The 14,577-nt window shown below is 39.9% G+C and overlaps 1 protein-coding gene across 1 annotated transcript in view; it reads right to left on the minus strand.

The window, feature by feature from the left end:
• Positions 1–4,174: 4,174 nt before the first annotated feature.
• Positions 4,175–14,577, minus strand: part of Tpte2 (transmembrane phosphoinositide 3-phosphatase and tensin homolog 2) — a 137,004-nt gene continuing 126,601 nt past the window's right edge. The window contains exon 30 of the mRNA XM_013011816.1: positions 4,175–4,385. Coding sequence (XP_012867270.1) covers positions 4,175–4,385 — 211 coding nt within the window. The remainder of the gene's footprint in view (positions 4,386–14,577) is intronic.

A 14,577-nucleotide genomic window follows, 5' to 3' on the forward strand; every position in this document is an offset into this window, starting at 1 on the left:
ATTGTCATATATGTATCATATACTATGGAATCATTTTATTTACTTTTTATCAGCTCTGTCTTTGTATACTGATGAAAATTTACATGGAATCACACTATAGAATTTATGCATGTGGTCAGACATCACAAGGACTTGAAATACTTCATATAGTATTCTAGTTCAAATTACTCTGCAGCTTATAAACTGTAGAAACTTTATTCTCATGTGAATCAGCTATTTTGAAAGTTTATGCATCGCTTTTAATAGATGTCAGTTTTATAGATTTGTAATAGACATATTTTGTCTGAGAAAAAGTTTAGTCACTCAGTCTTTCTTTTTAGGTGTTTACAACTAAATAAAAACAATGCTAGCTTTTTGTGGGTTTTTTCCCCCAATTCAATTGTATTGTCTTAAGTACAAATCCTTTCTACATTATTTTTCAGCAACTGCTCCTGAAGATCATCATCCTAGAGTCTTCATGTCATCCCACAAGTTTAGAAACTACAGGCCTGACGCAGGGGCTCTAATCAATAGATGATGGGTTTGAGTTGAGAACTAGTCTCTTATGGTAGCAGAGCTCCATATAACAAGCCACAAGCCTCAAAAGATGACATAGCTCTGGATAAAGAACTCATAGTCAGGTGCAGGTGGCTCAAACCTGTAATCCTAGCTACTCAGACAGCTGAGATCTGAGGATCGTGGTCCAAAGCTAGCTTGAGTAGGAAAGTCCGTGAGACTCTTTATCTTCAATAAACTATATATCATGAATCCATGATATATGATATATATATTTATGTATGACATATAGATGCATGTTTATGTTAAGCTGGAAATGATGCTATAGCCAAGTGGTAGATTACTAGCCTTGAGGAAAAGCAGCTCATGGACAGGCCCTGAATTCAAGCCCCAGTACTGGCTAAAAATCAAACTCATATGCTTTGATCTTTTGTGTTTAGATCTCTACTATTCTTTATAGATTTCTTCTTTGCTTCAAAAAGAATACTTTTTTTTTTTGTCAGTTATGGGGCTTGAACTTTGGGTCTGAGCACTGTCCCTCAGCTCTTAAGCTCAAGGCTAATGCTCTACCACTTGAGCCACAGCGCCACTTCTGGTTTTCTGGTGGTTTATTGGAGATAAGCGTTTCACAGCTTTTCCTGCCCAGGCTGGCTTTGAACTGAGATCCTCAGATCGCAGCCACCTGAGTAGCTAGGATTACAGGCGTGAGCTATCAGCACCTGGCTAAGAATTTTATTCTTTGATTGACTCCGTATGAAGTTGTTATGAAGAGTAACCAATATACTGCCTAGAAAAAGCATACTGCTCCTGACCTGTTCATCTTTTACTCTGTTCTGTGGAAGGAAGGAAGTTATCCACAAACAATGTCAAAGGCTCAAGGAACTGCTGAGGGCGATCACACATCTGCATCTCTTTTTCTTCTTTCTCTCTACTTGTTTATCTTTTTTCTTGTGTCAGTATTGGGTTTTGAACCGTGGCTGGATTACTTCTAGCAAGTTTCTTAGCTTTGAGACAAAACCTCATTCCTTTTGTGCTTATATTTTGTATAGAGTTTCCTGTGTTGACCAGGTTTGGCATCACACCGTGATATTCCTACCCATATCTCCTGGTGGCTGGGATCTCATGCCTGTGCCACGTTGCTTTACCTCTTTTAATATTTTGCTATATGTGTGCAGGGCTGGGAGTATTTCTTTCATTCTGCCTTTGTAAATATGTATGTATGGATATATATATATATGATATGATATGTGATATATATATATATGCTACATATGCTACATATATATCAGATATATTTACAGACACATTTAGAATCTTCTTGGATTTTAACTCATGTTCTATTATGTTTTTATTGTTTCATGTTTCAATAGATCCCACATTGGGTGCTATTGCCACTTCACAATCCTACTTGACCCATCCCAATGTTTCTAGAACACTGGGGCTCTCTGGGCTGGGTAGGTCATAAACCAAGGCCATGGAATAACTTTAGTGGGGCTACCAGGAAAATTATTTACTCTGGCATTAGCACTTAAAAGTAGCCTTTGTACTTATTGCATGATTCACACAGCCTGGGCAGGTAAGCACCAACAGATATCCATGGAACACATTCCAAGTCCAGGCTTTTGGCCTAACTATCCAACCAAGCTCTGGCAGACCTTGTAAAGTAGAGGCTCCATGAACAGCAGTCCATATTATCCATGGCTTATTCTGATTGCTCTGTGGAGCTCCAGTAAAGAGCCAAACCAGACCTGGAAGCCTGAGCCTCCCCAGTGCTGTTGGTGGTATGGCTATTTCCATGGCTTTCTACCAATCCACAAACATGGGAGGTACAAGTTTTCTTTAAGTGAACAAACCAGAAAAAATGTGGCAACTTGTAATTTGGATGAGTCTTGACATGGAGAGAAACCTCAACTATAACCTTCTTATTTCTAAAAGAAGATTCTTAAAAATGAGAGATTGCTTCCCTATCACTAGTATTGAAAAGGACTGTTCTACCAGCTATTCTACCACCTGGTCACTTAAGCCTGCCATGTAGTCTGACTAGATTACTGCTGCTCGAATTTTAAATGTTGAGTCACAGCACAATTCTGTTACTGGACTTAAAGGGAGTAATACTATGGAAGGATCTTGAAAGCATGCTCTGAGATCTTTTCCTTTAGAGGAGTCAGATTCAGGGCAGGGAAGGAAAAGCCTTTATGTGGTTGTTCTACTGGCTAGAACCCTTTTTATGGATATTGGTGGTGGGGAGACCAAGAGAGATGTAGCCTGCCTGCTGTTTGGTGCCCATCTTCCATCCCACAGGGCTCTAAGCTCCTGTCTGTGTCACTTTGGCATCCACATCCTTTCTCAGTTGTTATATTTCCATTATAAAAGGCCACATTGGCAACTGGCAGACTTCCCTGACCATTGTGCCCCAAGTGGTCAATGTGCTGATTATAAGGTTGTTAAGTTGGAGTGGTTTGCTCCAAACATTTCCATTATCTTCATGAATTCTTTGTAGAGTATGCTTTCTGCATTGTAGGGGCTTGAGGATTTAGTCAACCTTGCCTGCATGATGTTTCTGTCAGTGAGAAGCCATGCATGATGGTGGTCCTGTGAGATTTTATTGCCTAGTGACACCATAGCTGTGGCCATTTTGTGGAAACACATCCTGATGTTTGCACAATGATGCAATCACATAGTAACTTGGTTCTTAGAAGGTGTCCCTGAGAAGCAATGCTAATAAAAGCAAAACCGTTCAAGTAAGGGCATCATTCCAGTCATGTCAAAATAGAACTCTTTTTGAAGGCCTTAAAATAGTGTGCCAGTAAGTAAGGTACTTAAAGTACCAATCTGTACTAACGAGAAAGTAATGATGACTGTGTGTCCACAGGGTTAGCCAGTGTTTGGAAAGGTGTCTTTCCCTTCTCAGTGTTCCCAAGGCTTAGGTGAAGTTGGTTATGAGCAGAGGTAGTGAATTTTCAAATAAGAACTCTAGATTACTCAATATTTCTTTGAATTCATTTTTGATGTTATACAAAAGCAGAAGTTAGTGAGATTTATAATTGCTTCTCAAAGTCCTTTTGCCCTCCCTTGTCTGTGTGTCTGTAATCAACTATGGTTTGTCATATAAGTCTTGTATCATGTGTGGTATTGAGGTGAGGGGTAAGGGTGTAAAATATCTCTCCCTTTGGCTTTAAAACTTCCCTGCCAGTCTGATGTATGAATAGTTTGTGAATCAAGCAATCTGTTTTCTGATATCAGAAATGGCAAATGTAAACCACTTGTGTAAAAACATGGGAATACATGGTTATTGGTAGGATTATAATTTTTAGATAGCTTTAAGCTGTCTCAGAGTTCTTCCATATGGTCCCCACTGTTCCTCTGTATGCTATGTTCCCAAATTAAATACAAGAGGGAGACTATGAAGTATATGCCTTCAAGGAAGACATCAGTGAAGCTGGGCATTGCTGACTCACACCTATAATCCTAGCCACTCAGGAGACTAAGATCTAGATCATTGAGGTTCAATGCCATCCAGGGTAGACAAATCCTCAAGCCTCTTATTTCCAATTAGCCACCAAAAATCTGAAGTAGAAGCATGGCTCAAGTGGCAGAGCATCAGCCAGGAGTAAGATGCAGAGTTCAAGCCCTAGTGCTGGCACACCACACCAAACCAAAACACAACAAAAAGAAATCATTAATGGTACTTTGTTATACAGAATTTATTTTCTGGGTTTCTTAATATATACAGAAATATAAAGTAACATGAATTTAGACATAGTGTGCCAAATAGAATAGCTAATGAAACTACCTCTTCAAAGTATAGCTCTACAGCAAAATCAGTGGGATAAAAACCCCATGTTTTTGGCTTATGAAGATTATCCAGTTCATTGTGTGTCAGGTAGAGCCTAAGGATAGGAAGAAAAAACATTACTTTTTATTTTAGGGCTACAGAAAAGTCATACAATAGAGCACTCTGGTTTAGAAAGAGACGTGCTGGCTGCAACCAGAAACTAAGCTCCATTTGCTTTCCTTACTTGGCTTATTCCATCTCTTAGAGGTGACATAAGACACCTTAATTTTCAGAATTAAACACATTGGTCACAGCATGCTCCTTAGGGAATTAGTAAAATCCAATTTGAACAAACTATGAAAATGTCTACAATTCACAGAAAGTACACAGAAATATATTAGGTATATAATGAAACTCAGTAATAAAATACTGTTTTGTTTCTTTAGTGTTAGCCTTTTCTGCTCAAGCTGAATCTATCACATCAGGCTATTTCACTGGCTAACTGAAGAGTCTCACAGACTTTTCTGCCTGGGCTAGCTTCAAACTGTGATCCCCAGATCTCAGCCTCCTATGTAGGTAGGATCACAGGCTACTGAGACACCTGTGTCTGTATCTTTTTATTTCTTTTTACATTAATTTATTGTTATTATAAAGGTAATGTACAGAGGGATTACAATCACAGGAGTCAGGTATGATTACATTTCCTTTTATGCAGTGTCTGTTCTCATTCTCTCCTAGTCCCTTCCTTCTGTCTTCACCCACAAGTTGTATAATTCACTTTCATCTCTGTCCAGTGAGCTCCATTGCTTTACTTTTCATTTTTTCCCTCGAGTTCTGTACCCTTCCCCCTGCTCCTGAAGGTACAGGTGTGAACACACCGTACAAAAACAAGACAGAATCATAAAACATTAAATTTTTTTAAAAAAGAAAAAGAGAGCTCTTGTTTCCATATCCTGGAGTTCATATGTACACAAACACACACACACACATACACAATCATATATAATTGTGAAGAGGCATGTAGGCATTGTGTCTTTGTGTTTCTTCTATCCTAAGAGTGTCTTCTTTTGGTCTCATTGTGTGTGAGTATCTAGAATCCTGATAATTTACCATATCCCAGTGTATTTTAGATCTAATTCTGTCTTTATTTCTCTTAAGTGACAAAGCTGGTGAATTTGTCTAAATAACAACCTCAAAACTGTTAAAGAAGCTTTACAAAAGCAAGGTATAAAACAATACCAATTCCTCCAGAAATGTCTATGATATGAGGATCAACATTCCCACCGTCTCTCATGTGGCCCTGGTGACATAAAGGACAAAGCTGTGCTTTTCAACAACCACTTGGAGAAGGAACAGTGTGTAAAGGCCCCTCGCCCCAAGCCCTGCCTTTGTTGAGAACTTTGTTCATGAGTCAAAATTTGTAGAAAAATTGGTGAACATTTTGTCATTAAATACAGTATCCTCTTTCCAAAATCAAATTGTGCGGGAATCACAAGTGTGTAGAACTGGTGTTTTCTTGGTGCTGTCTTACTAGACTAGGTATTATTAGGCCCAGTTCAGACTTGAAGAGAAGATTGACACTGGATGTAACAAATACTATCAGTTCATGCACACACGATGACACAAGGACAATCTCTTCAACTCTGATTGGAGTGGTCTTGAGTAGTTTTCACCACCTCAGGAAAAATGCTCCTAAAAAGTGGAGAGCTTATAGGTTCAGGAATGTGTTTCTAGATGTGGTAGTAGGTTCTTAAGAACAATGAACTTCTTTTTAGAAACTTTTTCCCAATTCAGTTCTTAGAAAAACTTTTTAAAATGGGAGTCTATAAAATTAATGGTTTTCAGACAAATTAATACTTATCAGGCCTTGTCACTTCTGTCCTAGATGTAAATGTGCCAATGTTGGCTTGAGGCCAGCTAAAGCCACCTCGATTGATCACATCTTCCTTCAGTATTATCACAGTACATCCACACCCCCTCAGGACCTGTCATATTCCAGGAACTGAGCAAATGTAGACTTCCCTGGGAGGAACTGGTCATCACTAAGAGCTGAGAAACTGCATTTAACTTACACACCATCCTATGGCAGGGGCTTTGAAATGGTTGCTCAAGGAGTTCTTCGTGTTTGTGTTAAATGTACTTAGGACAGTGGCAAAAAGACTTGCCGCTGTAGTTTATACAGAGACATGGAAGATGAAGCTGTTTCTATTGGATTATATCATCTGTAGTTTATACACAGACATGGAAGATGAAGCTGTTTCTATTGGATTATATCATCTCCTTACCGATTTTTCTTTACTAACGAGGTGTGGAACCAGAAAAAGAAAGCACAGCTCTTGTAGTATTCCGGGAGATTTTAAAACATAGGGTTAAAGAAAAAGGTTATTTTCATAATAAAATGGATACCAAGAACAAATTATTCCAAAGAGATTAAAATTCCTCCCTTATTTCTTTATGTATTTATCAGTTGCAGCCTTCTATACAAAGTACTCAGGGACTTTAGGCAAACACTTTCATTTAAAATGTAAAGGGTCACGCTTAGTGCAGTGAAATAGAAAAATCTGTTAAATTGGATTTCATAAAAGAGCATTAGCGGCCAGGTGCTGGTGGCTCATGCCTGTAATCCTAGCTACTCAGGAGGCTGAGATCTGAGGATTGTAGTTCAAAGCCAGCTTGGGCAGGAAAGTCTGTGAGACTTTTATCTCCAGTTAACCACCACAAAACCAGAAGTGGCACTGTGGCTCAAAGTGGCAGAGCGCTCATCTTGATCACAATTTTGCTCAGGATAGGCCCTGGCCCTGTTCCAGTCCCACAACTACCACCACCACCAATTAAAAAGCATAGTAACAGAGTGAAAAACGAAACCACAGAATGAAGGAAAATATATGCAACTCATGTGTCTGATGAGGGTGTTATATCCAGAAGACCTCTTTCAATTCAAAGAACAACAGCCTGATAAAAGCAGATAAGACAAACATTTCTCCAGAGAATGTATCCAAAAGGCCTACAAGCACACACAAGGACTGATTCCTGACGTCACCGCCACTAGGATCACCATCAAAAATCAGCAAATCACAGCCCACCAGAGTTCCTCAGGCCTTGCCAGTGCAAATGTAAAATGGTGGAAAAGGATTTGGCAATTTACATTAAATAATTTAAATTAAATTAAACATAGAATTAGCCGAGAGTTGGTGGCCTATAATGCTAGCTATTCAAGAGGCTGAGATCTGAGGATTGTGGTTCAAAGCCAGCCCTAGCAGCAAGGTCCATGAGACTGTTATCTCCAACAAGCTGCTCAGAAAATGGGAATTGGTGCTGTGGCTCAAGTGGTAGAGTGCTAGCCTTGACCTGAAGAGCAGAGGGACAGTACCCAGGCCTAGAGTTCAAATACATGACCAACAAAAACAAAAAACAAAACTCCCCCACCAAAACATAGAATTACCATGACACCAATTCCACTTGAAAAATGTTTCCTCCATGATAAATATAGATACTGATCTTTTGATCTTATTTGCACAATGCTAAATAAACAACTAAAGACCTAGCCTCTTCGCACCCAAACATACGGTGGTGAGTTCTTACTCGTTGTTGCTTCTTGCATTCATTTTGAGTACTTAGCCTGGCATAACAGGAGCAGGGCACAGCCACTCTCCACAGTTTCCAGTCTCTGTCCCTTCCCAGTTCCTTAGTGGCCTGATCTGGATGTCTGTCTTATGCATCCCTCTTCCTACATGACAGCAGATACCATCCCCTTACCCCACGCACCCCATGCTCCAGGGGACCTATGCAAGTATGTCACTGTGACTACCTGGGTTACAGCATGATTCCCTGTACCACAATGGAACCCCCTCCATGAGAAATCTGCTCAGGAAACACCCTGGGCCCAGCACAAAGGCTACTTGCTCCTCAGGTCTCCCTGTGTCCGTGGCTCCCCACCACTGGTGGGGCATCAGCTTCTCCTGGATGGCGCCCTCTTTCCACTAGCCCAGACTGCTGCTGCCCTTGCCTCTCCTATTGCTGACCTGCTTCTCCTATTCTCTGTGTTCGTTGTGCTGCCTGCTTGGTGCCTTATCTGAGCAGTGTGCACAAGCCTGTGTCTGTTCTCAGGGCTTTCCTGCAGTATCTATTTGGGTAGGAAGAAACTAAAAATGACAAATCAGACAAGAGCCTCAGGGCATCTGCCAGTAAAACAGGTTTCCTCTGAGAAGGACACCTGTCACCAGTGGCACTGAGGCATTAGGCTACCCACCAGGGTAAACAATCATCCTGTGAAAGACACACTGTACGGCATCCACAGCCACCTCACCTGGAGCCCCATGAGAGCAAAGCTAGAATTTATAGTTGCTCTCCCGAGATGGTCCTTGAGACCAAGCTTTAAGAAATATAACATATGTCTATTATGAATAATTAACCACCCATATTGGTGATGACTAGAGCTACTCAGGAGGCTGAGCTCTGGAGGATCAAAGACAGCTTGGGCAGAAAAGTCAGATTACATTTCTAAAAAGACAGCAAAAATCAGGGCTGGAGGCATGGCTCAGGTGGTAGAGATCCAGCCAAGCAAGCAAACCAAACAAAGCATGAGGCCCTGACTTCAAGCCCTAGTACTTCCCCCCCAAAAAAAAACTGGTGAGCAAAGAATTTCCTGAATTTTAAAAAATATGCCTTCACTCTCGACCCTTGACAATCATCACTAAAACTAGCTACTACCAAGCTCCTGGAGCCAGTTCAGAAACCACTGTTTCTGCCTACACAACTTGTTGAGCAAGAATTCAAGAATAGATCCATTATTCAAGGGCAAACTTCCAGTATAACGATTTCGCAGGTCATTTGCTTCAACATTAACCATCTCAATAGCTCATAGATACTTCTTCAGCAGTGAGCAAGCAGGTGGGGAAGGAAGGCACAGAAAATGAAATTAAGTTCCTTGTTGGTAGTGGTGATGGATGAGTTAATAGAAAAATACAACTACTGAGCCATTGAAATTCATTGTACAACTGATCAATAGAAAGTATATACTTGTGACTATAACAGTAATGATCCTAAGTTAATAGATAATTATAGATAATTATAGCACGTATTAACTCAGAGGAAAGTAAAATCTCCCTCAGTTATTGATAATGTATAAACACATTGATGACAATGTGTTTAGAGGATTCAAAATTATGAATACTGCTCTACAGTGTAAAAGAAACCTTTTTTTTTTTAGCATTCTTGTTTTATTTTTCTTACTTGAAAACTAACAGATGTTAATTGCATAGAATTTAGGGGGGGAAAGTAAGCCAAAACACTTTAAATGGGTGAAAATTTGTGATAGTTTTGATTTGTGTTTTCCTCCCTTTCCCTGGAGGGAAAGGGAATCTCAACCGCAAATCAGTCAAAAGACAATCATACAGGGCAGACAAGAACAATTACACAGGGTTCTTAACTTCTCACAGGTGAAAACAACCTGACTTTTACATCATCACACAATTCTGGGCAATCTGACAGAAGAAATATTGCCATATTCCTTTTGAGATCGTGTAATAACTGTGAATAAACACATGGAATTAGGAACTATAAATGTAATTGGTGGTAAGTATTCATTTTCCCACACCTAGGCATCCAGTCATTTCATATATAATAGAATTTTTTTCTGAAGTTGTAATACTATTCTTTACATGAACTCTACATATTTGAGGGTCACAATACGGCACTGTTGAGAAGCAAAGTATTTGTTTTTCTACTGGAGTTTAAACCAATAAAAACTACAGTTCAATGTGAATCATCTGATTTTCATTCTCTTGAAAATGCACTGTGAAGCTCAATTTTAAAACTTACATTGGCATTCAAAAAGCAATGCATAACTGATGATGCTTATGTAAAAAAATCTTATGTTGCTGGTGAGATCAATGCCCTATTCCAGTGAATGGAGTGATCAAAAATAGTTCTAGTTTTAGGGATTAACAACTTTGAAATTATTCTATTTCTTTGGTGTTGATTCACCTTCATACTATAATGAGGCAATAATAAGCACCACCGGAAAAAAGAAAAAAGAAACCCTCACATTTTTTCAATGCGTTCTGGAATTTTTATACATAAAGAACAATAGTACAACAATATGTGATCTTAAAGCTGCACAAACAAGATTGAGTGTGCAATTATGGAGTGTGCGTGTGGAGTGGGAGTTTCTAGTAGAGAGGTTGAATAGGAAAACTTCCCCAAGGAAGTAGAACTTGAGTTGGTCATTGGAGGACGTGGATAAATATGGAGTAGTACAGGCATGAGAGACCTGCAGAAATATCAATAGAAATTAGGCTTGTATTCCTAGAGCCAGGGAGGTGACCCATCCTCCTTTATTGGGAGTCTGTAGGTCAAGTTATTGATGGGAATAGCTGGGCTTTGCTAGCGCTGTTGTGTCTTGAGAGCTTAAGAGCCAGGAAAACAAGAGTGAAAAGTTGCTCGGAATCGCTGGGGACATGTCCTATGTAACAACGTGGCTGGATAATTATCACTGTAACACTGACGTAGTAACTTATGGTTTATAGAGTAACTTCAAACATATTACTTAAATCTCACAACACTTGAGTAGTGATCTATTTTATAGATAAGAATTTGATCCAAAGGCAGTCACTGGCTTTGTTCAAGGCACACTGTGTCTTCTGCTCACAATGATATTTCAGGATGCATTATGCACAAGTCCACATGTTGAATTTTATAGGGAGAACGACAAAAGAAGTGGACTATTATATAAATCTAGAAATGAGCACATAAGGTCCTGGAATAGATAGCAGTTGTGGGAACATGAAAAAGTGAAAGAAATTTCAAAGTATCCTCTATGGAAGCTGGTGACCAATGTGATTTAGGGACTAAGATAAAGAATGAATTAAAAACAATTCCAAATTGTAAAGCTTGAGTTGGAGAACACTGGTTGCATTTAAGCAGCATAGGAAAGCTTATTTGATAAATCAGGATTGCTGAAATGTGTTTAGCCAGTGGGTGTGGAAAATGCCCGTGTGGCAGCTCTGATATCATCCACACAGCAGGGGCTCCTTAATATCTGTCGAGTGACTGAAAGAACCCATGCTACTTTATAGAAGGGCCGTGGTGAACGTGACCAAAGTGAGTCTTCTCATAGACAAGAACAGAAAGCCAAGGATGGGGTCTGGGTGAATGCTCTCAGCAAGGTGAAGCCAAACACAATGAATAAACATTTTGAAAACTGTCTATCAGGCTGGGAGCCAGTGGCCCATCACTGTAATCCCATTTACTCAGGAAGCTTGGATCTGAGGATCATGATTCAAAGCCAGCCTAGGCAGGAAAGTCCATGAGACTCTCCCATTAAGAAACTGTGGCTCACCCCTGGAATCCTAGCTACTAAGGAGGCTGAGATCTGAGGATCACAGTTCAAAGCCAGACCTGACAGGAAAGTCCGAGACTTTTATCTCCAATAAACCACCAGAAAACTGGAAGTGGTGCTGTGGCTCAAGTGGTAGAGTGCAAGCCTTGAGCACAAGAACCTGGGAAGAAATTCTAAATATTTACTTTTGAACACAAAGGCAACTTGCTTGTTTTTTCCAGCAAAGTTCTACAGTCTTGAGCATTTTTTCAGCATTACAGTTCAATATTGTCTCCCCTTAGTGCTGCGTGTAAAGAGGTGTCTCCTCAGTCCACATGCTCTCTCCCCACAGAACATCGGAGTTAGTGTCATTGAGGGCATTGTGGAGTAGACAGTTTCTGCACCCATTCCACATTTCCTGAATCCTATTTCACAACTGCCATGGTGATCGTCAAGAACACTAAACTGCAGGATCCAGTACTGTATGATAAATGATATAGATATGACCAAAAAGAAGATAATATAGCAAATACTGACCAGACATGGGAATTTGAAACCTTCATTGATTCCTGGGGACATTCTTAGCATGTATGGCAAGTGAAGACAAAGGAACAGTGAATGTAGCATATTTTAGGAAATGTCTTATGAAGACTCTATGAAACCTAGCTTTGATTTGCATCTGATCTAAGCAGCACCAAGCTGACCATCAGAGTGTAGCATGCGTCTGTGTGGTGAGTGATGGTTTGGGGAAGGCAATATGCCGGCTGGACTGTGAACTTGAAACAAACACCAGAATTCTCACTTCAAATGCTTTTGCTCACTGTGCAGTTCTCTGATGTGCAAGTAAATACCGTCTCCTGCTACGTTATGATATCTACTTTTATGTCTGTTTCATCTCCTTGTCCAACCCCTCAATAAAAGTAAAACACACACACACACACACACACACACACACAAACACGTTAGAACACAGAGCAAAATGTCTTACCAGTTATCATGAGAGATTAAAAAGAGAACAGTGTCAACTAACGATGCGGTGATATTTAACCATTTCATCTTGCATGGATTTTGCCCTTGAAAACCAGCTTCCATCTCCTAAAGCAAAGTTTATAACATCAGAGAGAAAGAGAGCAAATCTACATATAGTATACTTAGCTTCTGAAAGAAGCCTCATCTTTCCAGAAAAAAAAAATATTAGGAATGGTGACCAACAAAGCTTCTTGCTAATGTCATGCTTTCTTTAGATGTTAATGATAACAGTCTAACTTCCTCTTGCCCTGCTTTAAGGCAATTTCTAAGTCAATCTCTATGAAAATATAGGATAGCAGACCCAAACGTGACTGTTTGTATATGTTTCAAATGGTCTTATGCCTCACTCTTTTTTTTTTTTTGGTCGGTCTTGGGGCTTGAACTCTGGGCCTGGGTGCTGTCCCTCAGCTCTTCAGCTCAAGGCTAACAGTCTACCACTTGAGCCACAGTGCACTTCCAGTTTTCAAGTGGTTTATTGGAGAAAAGAGTCTCACAGACTTTCCTGCCCAGGCTGGCTTTGAACCACGATCCTCAGATCTCAGCCTCCTGAGTAGCTAGGATTACAGGCGTGAGCCACCGGTGCCCGGCTATGCCTCACTCTTAAAAAATATTTTTATTATCTTTACGTAGTTGCACAAATTATGTCACCATTAACAAACCAGTCTGTAAATACAAAAGCATCTTCATGGATATCACCCCTTTCATCATTCTCTCTCATCCCTCCCAACCCACCTTCCCCTCAATTTTCCTAATTTCATAGGATATGCCTTAAATATTATGACTGCATTTGCTCAACCTCTCTTCATTCATCTGCCCTCCTCCTCCCTTTGACCTCCCCCAACCCATGCTTTTCAAATAACAGTTTCCTGGTATTCCTTTGATTGCACTGTGAGGTTTTTCGGGAATTACTTCACTTGGATTTTCCCATACAATACCATGCTTTGATTAAGATGGCTGTATGTACTTGCATACAACCTGACATAGGTGTACTTGTCTATTTATAAATTATGAGATATATGAAAGAAAACATGTACCCTTTGTCTCTTTAGACTTGACTTACTTCATTCAACTGAGGCTTGATCTCAGGGCCTCAATTTTCTCTTGGCTTTTTTGCTCAAAGCTGCTGCTTAATCACTTGAACCACACCTCTACTTCTGTTTGCTGGTTAATTGTGGAAAAGAGTCTCAAGGACTTTTCTACCTGGGTTGGCTTCAGACCATCATCCTCAGATCTCGGCCTCCTAGGTAACTCAGCATGAGCCATCAGTGTGTGACCCATGCCTTTTTCTTCTGTTCAAATGGCCCACTTCCCTTAGCATTGCCTCAAAGATCTGGCTTCAGAGCCCTTAATTAACGTTTTTTCCTTTCAACCCTGCCTATTTCCCCTTAACAAATAAAGTTAACTGGGCTTAATCACTCTTCTTGTTATGTTTTGCTTTGATCTCTCTTAATTTTGTTTATCCACCACTATGAGAATAATTCTGACAAGAAAGCATGGCTTCTTGCCACGCTGCCTCCGCTGCCATTCCAGTTGCACAGCTTCTCTCTACTGATGCCTACTGACAGTCAACCAAAAGTAGAACTAAATCGAGATCTTCTTGAAAAAATAACCTTTAACATGTGCATTACAGAAAACACATATGAGCAAAGTGCAAAGTAGTGCCACAAGCAGTTCAGTTACTAAAAGTGGGAATATATCCCGAAGAACATAATCAAGAATAGGGAACCCCATCAGATACAGAGTTCACTTTATTAATATGAAATGTCCTTCTTTGCTTTTTCTGACCAGTTGTAAGTTGAAATATATTTTATCTGATACTAGTATAACTACTCCAGACTGTTTAGGAGGACCATTTGCTTGGAAGGCTGTTCCAGCCTTTTATTTGAATAGTTAATATTTGAAAGCCTCAAAGCCATAGTTAATGAAAGACAAGGAAAGCCAGAGGAATGGTTGCAGATTA

This window comes from Dipodomys ordii, unplaced genomic scaffold (genome assembly GCF_000151885.1).
Source record: "Dipodomys ordii isolate 6190 unplaced genomic scaffold, Dord_2.0 Scaffold1, whole genome shotgun sequence".
In the NCBI taxonomy this organism is placed as follows: domain Eukaryota; kingdom Metazoa; phylum Chordata; class Mammalia; order Rodentia; family Heteromyidae; genus Dipodomys; species Dipodomys ordii.